Source organism: Lethenteron reissneri, chromosome 20 (assembly GCF_015708825.2).
Source record: "Lethenteron reissneri isolate LAM-NWPU_2019-01 chromosome 20, ASM1570882v1, whole genome shotgun sequence".
Taxonomy (NCBI): Eukaryota; Metazoa; Chordata; class Hyperoartia; order Petromyzontiformes; family Petromyzontidae; genus Lethenteron; species Lethenteron reissneri.
In genome coordinates this window covers 837,681-855,511 of record NC_083798.1, presented here as the reverse complement: position 1 = coordinate 855,511, position 17,831 = coordinate 837,681, and the positions used below count along the sequence as shown (strand labels likewise).

General features: G+C 47.1%; 1 protein-coding gene across 2 annotated transcripts; it reads right to left on the bottom strand.

The window, feature by feature from the left end:
* Window positions 1-1,785: 1,785 nt before the first annotated feature.
* GTPBP10 (GTP binding protein 10) lies at window positions 1,786-17,340 on the bottom strand. Of its 2 annotated transcripts, none has more exons than XM_061554529.1 (10): window positions 17,272-17,340; window positions 15,417-15,619; window positions 14,015-14,106; window positions 12,875-13,019; window positions 11,964-12,037; window positions 7,068-7,120; window positions 6,228-6,335; window positions 5,065-5,142; window positions 4,126-4,249; window positions 1,786-2,603 (listed from the first exon to the last, which is right to left on the bottom strand). In XM_061554529.1, the coding sequence occupies exons 1-10, from the start codon at window positions 17,314-17,316 to the stop codon at window positions 2,392-2,394; spliced, it is 1,134 nt and encodes a 377-aa protein (XP_061410513.1). In that variant the 5' UTR covers window positions 17,317-17,340; the 3' UTR covers window positions 1,786-2,391. The 2 variants fall into 2 exon arrangements, with proteins under 2 accessions (XP_061410513.1, XP_061410514.1); XM_061554530.1 differs by having other exon boundaries at window positions 7,068-7,096.
* Window positions 17,341-17,831: the final 491 nt, after the last annotated feature.

The window sequence follows — 17,831 nt, the reverse complement described above, 5'->3', positions numbered from 1 at the left end:
GCTGGGAGCCACTGCGCTCACAATGTCCCTTCTTCAACATCTCGGTGGGGTGGGCACAGGTGGCTGGGAGCCACTGCGCTCACAACGTCCCTTCTTCAACATCTCGGTGGGGTGGGCACAGGTGGCTGGGAACCACTGCGCTCACAATGTCCCTTCTTCAACATCTCGGTGGGGTGGGCACAGGTGGCTGGGAGCCACTGCGCTCACGCCGCTCATCTGGAGCTGAATGTGGGGAGCTGTCCGTGATTCTCGCTGCTGTGTTGGCATTTGGTCTCAGCCTCATTACCAACAACTTCAACAAGCAACATTCGTATTGCACTCCAAACATTTGTATGCATTACAGCTCTGGGAATTAAATATATTACGTTCGCTGATATGCAGCGAGCATTACCACTTGTGGCAGGGCAGGTGGGAAGTTGCTGCTTCCTCGTGTGGGACAAGAGGTGGCGAGGCATGCTACGAGTAGTCCCGTCGCTTTTCTGAGACAGGATGATGGGCTGCTTGGCGTGACACGGTCTCAGGATAAATTCGTGAACAACACGAACCATTCCACAGCACTGAACGCTGAGGTCATACTCGACATCTAAGAGGTGTGCGTCATCATCAATGGGACAACACACGAGCGACATCAGTGTCGCCGACTCCTGCCACTCTTACGAAGCCCATTTCTTCTCGTACCTTGAGCCAGTAGCACAGGATACACTCCCATGACACTCGGCGCACATGTCACCAGGCAACATGCAGTTTCACGTTTATTAAAAGTGGACATTTTTTGTTTGTTATCAAAGGCACTGTAGGCAAGGTCGTCATAACCCACACGAGATCAAAGTCTTCGTTGACTGTCCACAACGACGCGATTCCAGAGCCATGGTGATTGCATATTGGAGTAGACTGCACATGATGGTAGCATGGCATCAGTGCCGGATGTCAGACACGATCAAACATGCTTTAGATATGGCAAGGAGTATGGTCACGGATGTTCCAAAATGTTCAAGGCTTGAGCTCCAAGCATGTGTCACATATGCATACAGGTCACTTGCAGAATGTGCTTTACGGAACCCATCGTGACACTAAGAAATGATGACTCCCAAGTGATGGAGGAGCTGATTGCTGATTTTAAATTCCATCACTTTGCATTGTACACCCTGGAGACAAGGATGAGACGTTTTGATCAATGGCCCTTCTTTAGAACGTCGGCTAATCACATTCTGTACAGGTGTTAAGGCAGAGCTCATAACGAATATTGGCGATATATTTTGAAGTGTGCTTTTCACCGCTGCCAGTGTAAATCGTGAATTGTACCGAGTAAGCACGGTATGCATTTGTATGGTAGTAAATGGGAGTGGGATATTTCTGCATTTTAGCTTTTGTTTCACTCCACAGGAGGTAATTTATTTGGTACACCGAGGACGGGGATTATACAGATGTAAGCGTTTATGAAGAGGGTTGAAGCCCTAGGAGTGAAACCAATCAACTACTACGATGTACATTTAACACAGACGATGTTGTCATTTGTTGAGATTCAACGTTTAAAAAAAGGATTTTCAGTTTTTAGGGACGTCAACAAAGCATCCAATGTGCTCAATTCCAGCATTTTACCTGAATACATCGATTCATCTTCGGCTCGTACACATGCATTAAATGGTGTGCAAGAATATTTTTTTCCATTCATATGTTGTATGTAATGGGGTCACGTGACCTCTCCAACCACTAGAGGGCGCTCCAAGAATTTTAAAATCACCTCCCAACCCGGAGTCGCAACAATTTATTGAAGCCCAAGGGGGGTGAAGAGTGACATCTTTATTCTTCTAACAATTTTAGAACATCATGGGAATGTGAATCAGTCATTATGATCCATATATATGATCGATATTGGGCAAGTACATAGAACAATGCATATTCGACAGCTGGGACACAAAGAGCAAATGACAAGTGAAAGTTAATGGGCTAAAAAATGTCAAGTGAATAGTCGTTATCAAAATCAGGCACCAAGCACTTGTACATCCTAGCAACAACAAGACAAAGATCCCCTGCATAGCCTTAACAGACTTTTTGGGCAAGTGCTGTTAGCAAGCACCTATGAAGGACGGAACAGCACACGAGTGGGTCGGTGATCAACACCATGCCAGGCCGCCTTTGTCTCCGTGATAGTGATGTTTACACATCGTACCAGGTACTCATTTGAGGCTGAGTAGACCAAGCGGAGGCCCACAACAAATTCAGATAATCATCACTGGTGTTAGCCATGAGCGGGAATCAAACTCGGGTTGCCGGGTTCGTAGCGTAGTACGCGAACCTCTGCACTATCGCTCCCCACACAAACTTGCTACTTCCTAATTTTATGTGGAGGTCGAAGGGGTGGGTTGAGATGAGTGAAACAGCGGGCGGGTGTCACAGGGACGGCCTGAGGCCGGTCCTGAGCTGCCGCTGCTTCTCTTCACGCGCCTTCATCACCGCCTCCACCTGCTGCTCATCGAGAACCTTGCGCACTGCAATCTTCAACTCTTCCACGCCCGTGCCTTGCACCGCCGCCACAGGCAACACGTGCTCAAAAGGGAAGCGCTCTACCGGTACCATTCCTGCAGGCAGCAGGGACAGGAAGTCTGTTGCAGCACACACACACAGTCAGTGAATGATAAACAGGTACAACATAAATCTCGACTTAACGCTTTCGTGACTGCAGGAATTAATATTATTGGGTCTTTCGGTAAAGTCACGTAGATAGGTTCAAAGAAGACGACCGCTTGTGTTGCGATCGAAACGTCGTAGTTTTTTGTTATTTTCTTTGAACCTATCTACGTGACTTTACCCAAAGACCCAAGAATATAGGTACAACATAAGCACGTGGATAAAGACCACTACTCATGATTACACATATTGTTTGGTGATGCTGCTGTGTTAGCAGTGGTGCACCGGCACAATTATTATACATCATTACCCGTCTTCTTGGTTCTTTCGGTAAAGACACGTAGAAGGGAAATAATAAAATAATAAAAAATCATTAAATAATTCTCACGACGTTTCGGCCACAACGCAAGCAGCCATCTACAGGTGAATAATACGGGCATAATATGACTTTGAAACCCCCCCCCCCCACCTCCTATGCATTCCACAAGTAGTGACTAATCCCATATCTGCTTTCCCATAAATATGATAAATTCCTCTTGATATGCAAATTCCTTTGTCAAAGCGCCCTTCCCCCTCCAACCCAGCTTAAATATACGCTGCCAAGCATGGTGGTGCTCATTCAGACGCTGTCTTTCCAACAGACCTGTTCTTCACCTGAGGACGGCTGCTTGCGTTGTGGCCGAAACGTTTTTGAGAATTATTTTATTATGTTTTATTTTTATTATTTCCCTTCTACGTGACTTTACCGAAAGAACCAAGGAGTTGAATCACTGCAGTCACGAAAGCTTTAAATCTAAATCATTTCCCGTGTTTACCCAATAAAGCCGGCCAAATTTTAGCAGTTGCAGGCTCTATTTCTCTGTGTCATCCGAACTGAGTAATTTACAGGTAATTTTTCAGCACTGGGATGATTGGCCAATACCAGTGTAGTGTCAATGATTCAGAGACAGAGTTTCTTTCACGACGGTCTCGTCTGCACACTCTCCACAGTAGCTCAGCCCAGCCTGTACACACCAGCGGCCGTCTAACACTGATGGCGCTGACTGAGATAGCCAACTGCTCTCCTTTGTAGCGCAGCGTCTAGCGGAGACGTTCAGCGGCCTGGCTCCGCCCTGACCGCGCCTCCCTCCTGGAACCCGCCAGCAGGTTCCAGGGCCCTCCAGACAGGACCCTCCGTGACTCTTGCCCCAGTTCCTCCACTCTGCCCACACACCGTGCTCACACGCCCTCACCGGCATGTGCACCGTCTGTCCACCACAGTTGCCGCTGTTGCCCACCAGCTGGCGCTATTACACTAAACCAGTTAAAAAAAAATTTAACTATGGGAGGAAACTGGTAGAACCCATGCAGAACAACATAAAACTCCAGTGGCAATCGAATCCAGGCCCTTGTTGCTGTGAGGTACACATCTTACCAATACACCACCCTAATGCCGTGATGAAGACAACGTTACTCATATTTACATTACCAAGTTCCAGAACCTTCAAATGTATTTACCTTGTGGATGCATCAACTGATGGCAAAGCTGTTTATACTTCTCTTGTGCACCAGGAAGGTCCATTTTATTCACAGCCAACACAGCTGCTTTGCCCAGGAGATCTGGGTCATAGAGCTCCAGCTCCTGCAGCACAACACAAAGCATCCCCAGGTGGAACAGTTTCTCATTCCCAGATACCTGGTCATGCGAAGTGTCTCATTAGGGTCTTTGTTCATCTTTGCCTTTTGTGACATTAGTGCTGTCATTTATTCTCACAGTCACAATATCTGCACCAAGCTGTCTTCTGCTTCTAATCCTTGGTCTCATTATCGTCTCTTCTTTGACGATGTCTTCAGCCTTCCCTAATTATTATTTTAAGAAATATTTTAGGCCCAGGGACAGTTCCTGATAAGGGCTTATCTTTCGGTCATTGCAAATTTGGTAGGTGAAAATGTTCAGACATGACTCACCAATAGAAACAGCAGCGGCCAGGATTAAAATCCAGGTACGGGTTCAAAACACAATGTGCAAATAGAAATACAATAATTTTTTTAATACAAATTAAACATTTAAGTCTAACTTATATCACGATTATTGTCACATCATGACATTTTAAATCATATCGTGGATAGAAACACCACTAAAATGAAAAACCTCAATCACGCAGCAATGTCTCAATCCCATCCAAAATGGGAAACAAAAACTTACGCAAACGTTTAAGTCAATAACTATTCTATCTTTAAAAACCTTTCAAATATTTTTCACACTTACCTGTGACCTCATATACTTACACACTCAAACCCCCTCTTTCTCATAAAAAAAAAAATTTTACTTTAACTGTTTATCGAATAAAATTATGAAACACTACAATGTAAATAATGTGTTATCACAAGAGAACACGGCTAGATACAAAAAAGGTATTGAAAATCAATGGATGGAAAAATACCAACTACACACACCTTGACGAGCAGCTGGACGGTCTGAAAAGCATCCCTGAAATGCGTTTTTGGTGACAGACGGAATCCAAACACGTCAACCTGCAGAGAAAAAGGTCCCACACGCTACATTGCATCCTAATTTACACACTCGTTGGTGCCGGTTTATTTTGCTTCCATCAAAATTACGAAATTGCAAAGCACAAGTTGACTGCGTGCGTGATGGCCGGCACGGAGGCAGCGCTCAATTTGCTTTCCAACTCTCGACTCGGCGAGCGCCACGATGGCCGCGCGCCGAGGGAGTACGGCACCGAGCCCCCTGCTGGGCACGGCTCTCGAGACCAGCGACCCCATCGCAGCGACCCCATCACAGTGACCCCATCGCAGCGACCCCATCGCAGCGACCCCATCGCAGCGACCCCATCGCAGCGACCCCATGGCAGCGACCCCATGGTAGCGACCCCATCGCAGCGACCCCATCGCAGCGAGTCCATCGCAGCGACCCCATCGCAGCGACCCCATCGCAGCGACCCCATCGCAGCAACCCCATCGCAGCGACCCCATCGCAGCAACCCCATCGCAGCGACCCCATCGCAGCGACACCATCGCAGCGACCCCATCGCAGCGACCCCATCGCAGCGACCCCATCACAGCGAGTCCATCACAGCGAGTCACAGGGAGCGCCCGGCCGTGAGTGCCGCGGCTCAACCGCCACGCGTCGCCATCAAGCGTCTCCCTACCAGAAGGTCCTCGCACGCTTTACCGCGTCTGTCTGCGTCAATACGATTTGCGTCATTTCACTTCGTTTTTGACTCGCTTTATGCAAGACTCCAGATGAAGGCCTTCAGCCGTTGCGTGACAGACGCACCTGCGGCGATACAAGGGAGCCCGTGCAAAGCAGCGGAGGCAGACGGCACCTTGAAAACCTCCAAATACAGCTTTCATAGGCTTAGGTTCGAAATAAAAAAGTAATTAAATAAACCATCGTCCGTCGCGCCCTTAGTGGTTGCACGGGTGTCAGATGTACTGGAGCGCCTCACTACGGGGAGCGCAACCAGGCAGCCGGCTCATAAAGCCAGACAGAAGTACATTAAGGAGTCATAACGTACATGTGTGAGGCTCATGGGAACAGATTCAGGAGTGGCATCTATGCAAATGTAGTGAAATGTGACTGCCGCCAAACTCACCACGAACAGCAGTATTTTATTTCTCTGCACGTGCTTGAGGAAATGATGTCCCATCCCTTTGTTGGCGTGGGCTCCCTCTATCAATCCCGGCAGGTCAGCCACACTGATCTGTACATGAAGCCACCAACAAACGTGAACACGGGAGAACATTTACACCAAATATCAACGTTATTTTTCAACATGCCAAACTGCATGCCAGATGTGTGGAATTCCCAGAGGCCAAATAGTTTACATTTTTTGGGGTATATGTTTCACAATATGAGGGGTGATGAAAACGATCTGTGCCCTGAAACAGCGACCAATGAGGAAACCAAATAAGCTGGGTTATTATTCTCTACTTGGCCACTCTGAATGCACTTGGAACATCCGTGTTCAACTGCTTTACATATCTGGCTCAAATCACTTGTCTGCAGCACACCATGCCTCATTAAGACTAGAACTCTGCTGTTTTCGACAAATATATTCGTGACTGTAAAAACAGATGGAAGTCACTGGAGCCAGCTCTGGTTAAGTATGGAAGGTGGTTAAACTGATTCAGATCCGGCAATAATGATGGCAGCCGTGGCAACTCGTCACTGAAGTGTTCCGAGAGTGAAATGGCAAGTCGCGTCTCGGCTGTTTATTTTCTTTGACTGCGTTGGGCTAATCTGCGCCTGTGTCTACACACTTAAGAGTGAGCAGCACTGGGAAGAGGCATCAGTGTTGCAATTCGATGCCATAAAAATACTTGAGAAGTCCCACTTGCCTGCTTCAGTGTGACGGATTACATTTGGACACCAATATACAGCTATATGTCCAAATAATGCAAACTGTGTAATTATTGTCAAATGTTAAGCGCACCTGCCTGTGGTCTTGGAACATCATCTTGCCTAGTTGTGGACAGAGCGTTGTGACTGTCGAACACAATGAACAAAAACCAAGTCACAGAATCACTTTAGTCTCAGCATTCTCTTTAAGCAGTAATTTCATAGACATCATAGCAATGTATAATAATAATAATAATCGTCAAACCAGATTAGACAGCAAATATCATGGCATTGTTGAGAAACTAGAAGAATGCCAGCAGCTGATCACCCATTGAGCTGATAAAATGGAACCGTTTAAGGAGCTCTGAACTATAAGAGTTGATGGTACAGAGTGTGTATGCCACAAATAATGAAATATTTAGTTTTACACTTGTAATAATGAAATGACAAATTAACCATGGTCTTACAGTTTAACCATATCTGGGAAAGTCACTACTGGGCTTGGGCAGGACACGTCACGGCTAGAAGGGATCATGGAAGCTGGTCAAGAAATATAACAGAGCGGCAGCCAAGGGATGGAACGCATCTGAGATGGCATGCACCGAGCAGATGGAGCGATGAGATCGTTCCGTGTGCAGCGGGTGCTAGTTGAATTGTTGCATCAAAGGATTGTGAGAGATGGAGGCAGATTGGGGAGGCCTTCATCCAGGAGTGGATTCTCTGTGGCTGATGACCTAAACTCACATAAATGTGGTATTTTATGAGGTTGGGGTTAGGTAAGGGAGCTAAAAGATACGAATTAGTTGTCTTCAATTGAAGCAGCTAAATACAAAAAAGATGAGAGAGATCAGGATGTGGACTTAGCCAAATAAATTGGAGGAAGAACCGAAGCACGCATCCTTGACAACAACCATAATTGGAGCAGCAGCAAAGGAGATTCAAGGATGCAAGGAATCAATGGTGACAGATGGCGAAAGCAAATCAGCCAAAGCATAATGACCAATCAGGCTTCATACTTGATTCCATGAGTGTTGTTACATAACAGAAATACCATCTGAATTAATATGTATTCAGCTTAAGATAAACAAAGCATGTTTTCCTGCAGTAATATTGCTTCAAACTATTATATTGTTTGTCTTGCCATTTTCCATGAGCAATAGAAACACATTTCCATATAAGTCTGTAATATGCAAGTTTGTTCCAAATGATTGAAAAAAATTCTTGTTTCACATGCGCATGAATGTGAGTAGCTATATAGCCATACGGCGTTGTGTATGTATGTTGAACTTCTTTTGCACCGTACGTAGCCAACCATGTTAATCGGAGGGTTGATAAGGTCATCATGGCAACGTGAATTAAAAATTCAACGCGATGGAAATGGATTGTGTCCGAAGGACTGCTTTCATCCAGCAGTGGAAGATGGCCTCCCAAAAGTCACTTAAGAGATACTTAAAAAGAGATGGCAGGCAGTGGAGAAGATGAAGGCCTTGAGCATGGACTTGAATAAGCACAGGGAGTCTCGGGCACACAGCCGGGACGGGATTCCAGACGACGGGGGCTACAGAGAACAACGGAAGACCTCCCACTGAGTGAAGATTTATTGAAGGTTTCAAAAGAAGGCCCTTGTTTATTGAGCGGAGAGTGCACCGAGATGAGTCGGGTGAGATGCGAGAGGAACGGTACGCAGGGCGGGTTCATAACGGATCTTGAAAATGGTGAGGGTGATGTTGAAGTTGATCCGGGGCTGTATTGGGAGTCCGTGGAGGAAGTGGAGGATTGTGACGATGCGGTCGCGTTTAAGGGTGTGGGTAAGTAGTGTGGCGGTGGAATTGTGGATCATCTCGTGTTTGAATGAGAGGGATGTGGGTATGCATTGTGGATCATCTCGTGTTTGAATGAGAGGGATGTGGGTAGGCCGCAAAGAAGAGAGTTGCAGTGACGACTCGAGATGAAGATCTCAGGAGCTGATGGGAGGAGTAGTGGTTGTGGGAGATAATCACGGATGGAGGCACAAGGTCCTGCAGAGTTGGGGTAAGAGGAAAGAGACTGAGAGCTCTGAAGAGTCACACGCTTGTTGCCAGTGTAACATCAGAGTTAAGGAGGTACCCGGTTCGAATCGAGTCGAGGACATTTCTCTAATGAGGCCACCTCATATTAAGCGAAAGATAAGATTTAGTGGAAATTAAAAACGGTATAACTTTGTGAATCGGCGAAAAATAATCAAATAACCAACCAAATTACTACTGCCCCACTCCAGGGTACTTGTAAACAACCATGAATGCACAATTGTATTTTATTCTCAAATACTCGGGCTGTATGCATAATAGTATGGTGCAGCAGTGGGCACTGGGTGACTCAGAGAGCTAATAGTTTGTCGGAGCAATGAGCCAGCACCATTGTGCTTGGATCTAGGCTTCAGATGGCCATGATTAAACTGGGTTTTCAAGTGTCGGGAGATAATGGCCTCAGCCCAATTACCCATGGCTTTCCAAATATCCATCATTAAATTTGTTTAGTTTTTGTAGTTTAATTTTCGATTTAAAGCTTTCGTGACTGCAGGGATTCATCTTCTTGGTTCTTTCGGTAAAGTCACGTAGAAGGGAAGTAATAAAATAATAAAAATAAAACATAATAAAACAATTCTCACGACGTTTCGGCTACAACGCAAGCAGCCGTCTTCAGGTGAAGAATGAGACAATGCCAAGCTAGGAGCTTATATATAAGCTGCGTTGGAGGTGGAGGAAAGAGCGCCTTAACAAAAGAATGTGCATGTGAAGAGGAATTTAGCATATTCATGGAAAATGCGTAGGAGGTGGGCGGGGGGGTTTCAAAGTCATATTATGCCCATGCATTATGCAGGATCAACAGCACCAAGGGGGGGGTGCAGGGATTAGCAGTAAGAAAGGAAAGGAATGTTAATGATATGTAGCTGCAGTTACTCAACCACCACGTAGAAAACTAAAGCATAAACTACATAAAAAACTAAAGTATAAATAGCATAGCACCGTCAGTATACTTACTATACTCTACACTAAGCTGAGTTACTAACAGCAAGTAATACATTACAATTCTACGTCGTAAAAATTATATAATATGCTTCCATCTAAACTTTATTCTATTGCATCAACGAGCATATACCGTACTATATACTGCCAACATTAAATTATATACTGTATTGCTGTAAACCAACCTATATCTTATACATTTAATATAACACTATGTATTATTCTACCCACCCTAATGTGTGTCGAAATGGTTTATTACGTCCTTCCAATGATTGCTAAGCCAGAATCCATCTTCTCAGTTAAAATTGTCTCTGTGTTTGTATATGTGGATCGCCTCATGAACGAATCTCTCATGATAGCCAGATGGCTTGCAGAGAACCTCTGTCTTGGAGAAGTCAATGTCATGTGAGCCCACTGAATTGTAACAGTGATCTGCCACGGCTGAGGTGTTTGTCCTACCGTGTTTCAGGTCTGCCTTATGTTCACGGATGCGGTCCGAGACATGTCGTTTGGTTTCTCCAATGTAACTGCTACCACAGAGGCAACTTAGTTTGTAGACGCCAGGGTACTGTATGTCTGGAACCACATCTTTTACAGACGGGACCAGATCACGGATTTTATGTACTGTGTTGAATCGGACCTGGATCTTGTGTTTAATCAGGATTTTGGAGATCTTTTTTGTGACCCCAGCAATGTAGGGTAAGGTGATGGTCTTGAAAGGCTCCTCAACAGGATCCTTCTTGATGGTTGCTGGGGTCACAAAAAAGATCTCCAAAATCCTGATTAAACACAAGATCCAGGTCCGATTCAACACAGTACATAAAATCCGTGATCTGGTCCCGTCTGTAAAAGATGTGGTTCCAGACATACAGTACCCTGGCGTCTACAAACTAAGTTGCCTCTGTGGTAGCAGTTACATTGGAGAAACCAAACGACATGTCTCGGACCGCATCCGTGAACATAAGGCAGACCTGAAACACGGTAGGACAAACACCTCAGCCGTGGCAGATCACTGTTACAATTCAGTGGGCTCACATGACATTGACTTCTCCAAGACAGAGGTTCTCTGCAAGCCATCTGGCTATCATGAGAGATTCGTTCATGAGGCGATCCACATATACAAACACAGAGACAATTTTAACCGAGAAGATGGATTCTGGCTTAGCAATCATTGGAAGGACGTAATAAACCATTTCGACACACATTAGGGTGGGTAGAATAATACATAGTGTTATATTAAATGTATAAGATATAGGTTGGTTTACAGCAATACAGTATATAATTTAATGTTGGCAGTATATAGTACGGTATATGCTCGTTGATGCAATAGAATAAAGTTTAGATGGAAGCATATTATATAATTTTTACGACGTAGAATTGTAATGTATTACTTGCTGTTAGTAACTCAGCTTAGTGTAGAGTATAGTAAGTATACTGACGGTGCTATGCTATTTATACTTTAGTTTTTTATGTAGTTTATGCTTTAGTTTTCTACGTGGTGGTTGAGTAACTGCAGCTACATATCATTAACATTCCTTTCCTTTCTTACTGCTAATCCCTGCACCCCCCCCTTGGTGCTGTTGATCCTGCATAATGCATGGGCATAATATGACTTTGAAACCCCCCCGCCCACCTCCTACGCATTTTCCATGAATATGCTAAATTCCTCTTCACATGCACATTCTTTTGTTAAGGCGCTCTTTCCTCCACCTCCAACGCAGCTTATATATAAGCTCCTAGCTTGGCATTGTCTCATTCTTCACCTGAAGACGGCTGCTTGCGTTGTAGCCGAAACGTCGTGAGAATTGTTTTATTATGTTTTATTTTTATTATTTTATTACTTCCCTTCTACGTGACTTTACCGAAAGAACCAAGAAGATTTTGTAGTTTAGTTTATATTTCTAATAATAATGGATCCTAAAACAGTAACATATTTACGAGGTATTTAAATGTATATTCACGTACATGTTAAGCTGGGTACGTACAAGGGTAGTCGGCAATCTTGGGCTTGGCAGAAGAGAGTTTCTCTAAGAGCGTTGACTTGCCAGCGTTAGGGAACCTGCACAAGACACACAGAGGTCCATACTGCTGGAGAATGCTGCTTAGTCAATACAAATTCAAATCCTCTCCGCTAAAAATATTAAGCACACATACCTCCTACCCAATATATGTCCCTCCACAATCAGCCACGTTGCCTTCTGGGAATGCATAGTTTTTTGGAAGCATTGGATGAACACAAGAAAATTATGGACCAGTTTTGATATTCAGTGTCTCGTCAGAAGAGTCAGGCGTGCTTGAACTACTGCTGTGAACTGTCAGGCGTTACAGGCAAGAATCATCTCTTGTCAGATGCGTCCGAGTTCAACACAACACTATACATTAGCATCTTTGTGGAGAATATAATGAACACTAAAAGCAGACAATTTTCATATGCCTGTAACGATTCCACATTCCCATAGGACAACATCTAATGAATTCCCTCAAAGTGATTCTCACTCTTCCACCTTCACAGCGGTATAAACAGCTTCGTAAGTCCATCGGCTCAGCCAGTCAGTCAGCACATGAGCAATTTTCATCACAGAATCCACCGAGGACTCAGTGTGACCGTACTAAATCATGAACATATGGTCAGAATGATCAGTTAATTAGGAACCATGACCTTATACCAGGTGGTGGACAAAGTTTGGGAAGGGCGGAGACAATGCAGCGGGGGCTGGGCAATCTGTCCACAGGGCTGATTGTCACTCGCAGCATTTACGTCAACGTTTTTATCATGCAGGGCCCAATACGGCTTCATTCTGATGAAATTAAGCTGTGGATCTGGGCTATGTAAAGTTATCCACGTGTGACTCGTGATTTTTGACCAATGTGTAAAAAGAGCCGTGACTACAGTTACCCGATGAGGCCAACGTCGGCAATGAGCTTGAGGTCGAGACGAATCATCCGCCTCTGTCCGGGGCTGGGCTGATAATCCGTGGTGAGTCCCCCGCCCAGGCCGCCCACGGCCACGCGCACGCGGTCCTCAGGGCTGTTCACCTCCCCTGGAAGTAAAACAAGAATATGGGGTGAGTAACCAGGAATTGTCACTGCTAAGCAAGGCCTTAGCGGTGACGCTTCAGCAGTGGTAGCACAGTTAGGAAACTTTTCCTGAGAATATCCAGCGAATTTCTTGAACATTTTCTGTACACAGTGAATACCCATCGAGCCTAACTTAAATCAGCCAGAATGTGGGGTATGCCGGACAAGCTTCTCACAAACAAAGCAATACAAATAAAGAAAACAAAACTAAAATGAAGCGACGACGCAAACTCCGTGAGTGTTGGGGTCCTCACAACCACACGGAGACATCGCGATCGTTGGCATTTACCCGGGCCTTTAAGTCACTTGAGCTCTCATGAGATTGTAATGATACAATTATGGGTCTGGATGCCATGTGCAAATATCCTCAACTAGCTTGTTTGCTTGTCCTAGGACGGAAGCTGTAATATTTACGAAAAAATTGTCCAGAGTATAATTTTATCTCGTGTAAATTTAATGGCAGTGAATCTTGCACAAAACTATGTCATGAAACACCTCACTTCATGTCGCTGTAGCACTATATAACTGACCTTCAATTTGTTCAAATTCACTGATACTTTATTCTCTTCTGCTTTCGGTCGCTGGGGTTAAAATGAATTTGAATTCGATAAAATATCTGGAAAATCACCGAAAAATGTCTATTTTACCATAATGTAGAAGCATAAATTAGACTTACCTTTTTCTCAAGTGCTGAAGACATAAATAAAGACACCAAATCCACTCTGTTGCTGCGTAGAATTATTTACTGGATTCACTTTCAATAAAGAAACGTCAAACTTAAAGCGAATTTGCGGGTTTTTTTTTTTATATCCGCTCGACCTTCTTCTGCGCGAGTGTAAAAATCCACCCGCTCATGAATATTAATGACGGGGTGCGGCATGTGGAGTGACGTCACGTGCGTTACACACAAACAGACATTCCTGGCTCATCATCATCTCTAATGCCGTGCAATGCGTACCGATGAGGGTCCCGTCATCTGTGTGGACAGAGATCCCCAAGGGCACCTCGATTTGAAAGTCTTTGCCTTTTGCACCTTTGAGACATCGAACACTGCAAACACGCCGTGCAGGTCATCAGTTGAGTGTAATACGTAGTCATTATGAACCGCCCACGATGTAGATGCAACACTTAATACCCTGCACAAATAATACTTAACGGAGTGTGTATGACAAAAGATGGAAGATATAGAAACACGGTACTCATCAACAATACCCTCTGCATGCATTCAGGTTGTCAATAATAATAACGCACCAAGTCTAAGTGAGTTCACCAGGGCAGTGTGCCGTGCAAGAGCCATCAATGCGCAGTTGTCTCCCAGCTTTGGGCAATGGCAAGAGGCAGCGGTGCGTGCGTCACCCCTCGTGGGTGCGAGTCCGCACACGGCTGAGGAGGGCAAATCACGCCCGACGAGATCTCTGTTTGTAAGTTGCTGAGCTCTGGTTCAAAACAAATGTCACGCGGCGAGCAACAAACAGCACTATCAACGTCTTGCGTTGAGCGATGTCGTCACGATGAACAGCTTGGGGGAAAGAGACGGTGGCAGGGAACTCCAAAGTGCGGCAGTACGAGTGAAGCAGCAGGGCAATGCGTGCGGTGGATATGGGGTCAGGGAGGGCGCCAGGAGGGATTCCAGCCAGGACACCTTCAACCATCTCGTCGGCGTCGCGTGACACAAACACCTCGCGGACGAGGCACCAGGGACTAGGGATGAGGCACCAGGGACTAGGCACCAGGGACTAGGGACTGGGCACCAGGGACTAGAGATGAGGCACCAGGCACCAGGGACTAGGCACCAGGGACTAGGGACTGGGCACCAGGGACTAGAGATGAGGCACCAGGCACCAGGGACTAGGCACCAGGGACTAGGCACCAGGGACTAGAGATGAGGCACCAGGCACCAGGCACCAGGGACTGGGCACCAGGGACTGGGCACCAGGGACGAGGGACTAAGCACCAGGCACCAGGGACTAGGCACCAGGGACTAGGCACCAGGGACTAGAGATGAGGCACCAGGCACCAGGCACCAGGGACTGGGCACCAGGGACTGGGCACCAGGGACTAGGCACCAGGGACTGGGCACCAGGGACGAAGGACTGGGCACCAGGGACTGGGCACCAGGGACGAGGGACTGGGCACCAGGGACTAGGGATGAGGCACCAGGCACCAGGGACTAGGCACCAGGGACTAGGCACCAGGGACTGGGCACCAGGGACGAAGGACTGGGCACCAGGGACTAGGCACCAGGGACTAGGCACCAGGGACTAGGGACTGGGCACCAGGGACGAGGGACTGGGCACCAGGGACTAGGGATGAGGCACCAGGGACTGGGCACCACGGGAGCGGGCGAGGTGAGAGGCCACCTGCTGTTGTCTCCGACCCCGGCTGCGAGGCGCTTGGAGGGCTGCCGATCGGTGACGTGGCGCAAAGAGGCGCCGGGCCGGGCCAGGACCCAGACGTCCCCGCCGGGGCCGCCCTCCCCGCCCAGACGCGGCAGCCCCATGCCGCCCGTGCCGCCTCGCACGTGGAGCCGCAGCGAGTCCACGAAGTGGCGGTGCCGCGGCGTCTGGGCGGGGTGGGGAAGGGGGCAGAGGTCGCAAACGGGTTTTGATTCCTCACCTGTACCCGGCCGCACCAGGGTCGCAAACGGATACCCTACCCGATACCCGGCCGGGTACGGGTAGCCGGGTATCGGGTAAGGTACGGGTATCGGGTACCCGATTGCGACCTCTGGGAGGGAGACAACACAGGGGGGAGACCACGGGGGGGGGGGGGGGGGGGCAGCTCCCTCGCGCTCCCGACTCGCGTCTCGGGGCTCTCCGCCCCCCTCGCCTCTCCCAGGGATCACAGCGCTCGGTGCTCTCGGCACACCCAACAAATGAGGGGCCGTCCATAAATGACGTCACGCGATTTTGGCCAATTTTTGACCCTCTCTCGTCACACGGCGTCACGAAAAGTCAGACCCCCCTCAAATATGACGTCACAAAGCTTTGCCCCCCCCCCCGAAAATCTATTTCCATTTTGAAAATAAAACATTCTTCAAATCGCTTTAAACTATTGTCATTGTAGTGCGTATTTAGTGTGGCGCTGCACTCTGATATTGTAGGAGAAAACATTTATTTAAAAGGAGGCGTTGGAAAGCTGAAATTTAGCATAAAATTCACTTGAAAATATTCATCGTCTAACTAAAACTGCAGATGTTCAAATTATTATATTGAAATTATCCTATAATTATACAATATTAAAAGTTATTATAACTATAAAAATATACTTGAAACTTTGTAGTAGAACGAAGCAAAATAGAGAGTACAGTTATAACAATCACATATTCATTTCATAGAATGAAAAGTCCTGGTAGAATCATTAAAATAAAATGTTTAATAACAATCATTATTTTTTTTTACAAAATGCATGCTTCTCCATTCCCCCATAGAGAAGCAAAATGCTCCTGCATGGAGTAAATAAAAGGTGACCTTAGTAAATTGAAATAATCAAATAGTTAATAATGAAAATTAATTTAAAGAAATTGTGTTATAACAATTATATTGTTAATATTTATTTAAAGTTGCGCATTTTTATGTGACGTCACATTTCTCAAACCTCCCCCTCGTCACTAATGTCTGATCCCCTCCCCCCTAGGTGCGTGACGTCATTTATGGACGACCCCTGAGCAGCAGACGCAAAACGCCGCCGCCTCGACACATCCCGTCAGCCACTCGGATTTCTGGGGAGTGCGACTCTTGTTCAACACAACGCAGGGAAATTCTGTCCCCTTTTCGACAATCAGCATCATCAGCAGCAACATCAGCAGCATCATCATCAGCAGCATCATCATCAGCAGCATCATCATCAGCAGCATCATCATCAGCAGCAGCAGCCAAGGGCGTGCGGGGCTCTCCGCGTGCCCGCGGCCTGGCTCGGCTGGCTGCGTGGAGTCGGGCAGCCTCACGGTTGACTCTGCGAGGCTGGATGTGTGTGGGCTGTGTGTAGGTCGGCTATGTGTAGGTTGTGTGTGGGCTGTGTGTGGGTTGTGTATGGGCTGTGTGTGGGTTGTGTATGGGCTGTGTGTAGGCTGTGTGTAGGTCGGCTATGTGTAGGCTGTGTGTGGGATGTGTGTAGGCCGGCTGTAGGCTGTGTAGGTCGGCTGTGTGTGTGGAGTGGGGTGTCCGTAGGGATCTCAAATCTAGAATGTGCGTAGGGAGGTTGATGTGGCCGCACCTTCCCGGCCGCCTGCAGGAGGAGCGCGCTCACCCCGCGCACCATGTCCGCTGCTGGCTGCTGCTGCCCCCCCCCGTCCCCACGTGCCTCCCCCCCCCCCACGTGTCTCCCCCCCCCCACGCCGCTCCGCCGCCTCCTCCTCCCCGGTCGCTCCCCACGGCCTCCACGAGGGGGCGCCTCGCCCCGCGCTCATTCGCGAGTCACCTGGATGCCAGAGGCAATGACATAGACACCCATTGCGACAATTGGGCTAATACAGCTGCGTTACAGAAATAATCAAAACACTGCACAAACATAGTCGTCATCAGATTTAGAACACGTCCCACGTGTGTTTGTTGTGCAGGAGGGGGCGAGTCCGCTGCCCAGGGTAGACATTCCACATTCCTCTGGTGGGACGGTGCTGGGGGTCTAGATCACGTGACAACCGCTGTGGACTCAAACACTTTCTTGTTAACCGTGAGATCCAAGCTTGCAGAGAGGAGAATGGGAAGGATGAGTGGTGGTTATGTGGAGTGATAGCGATCATTTTGATAGTGATTTAAAAGCATGATCGCATGATC

Bases quoted from the DNA above. Each gene is read 5' to 3' on its own strand.
- GTPBP10 (XM_061554529.1), bottom strand. From the start codon at position 17,316: ATGGTGCGCGGGGTGAGCGCGCTCCTCCTGCAGGCGGCCGGGAAG. The intron at 14,107-15,416 runs GTGGCCTCTCAC...GCGTGTTTGCAG, and splicing joins GGGGTCGGAGACAACAGCAG to TGTTCGATGTCTCAAAGGTG. The intron at 5,143-6,227 runs GTGAGTTTGGCG...TTTTCTCTGCAG, and splicing joins ATAAAATACTGCTGTTCGTG to GTTGACGTGTTTGGATTCCG.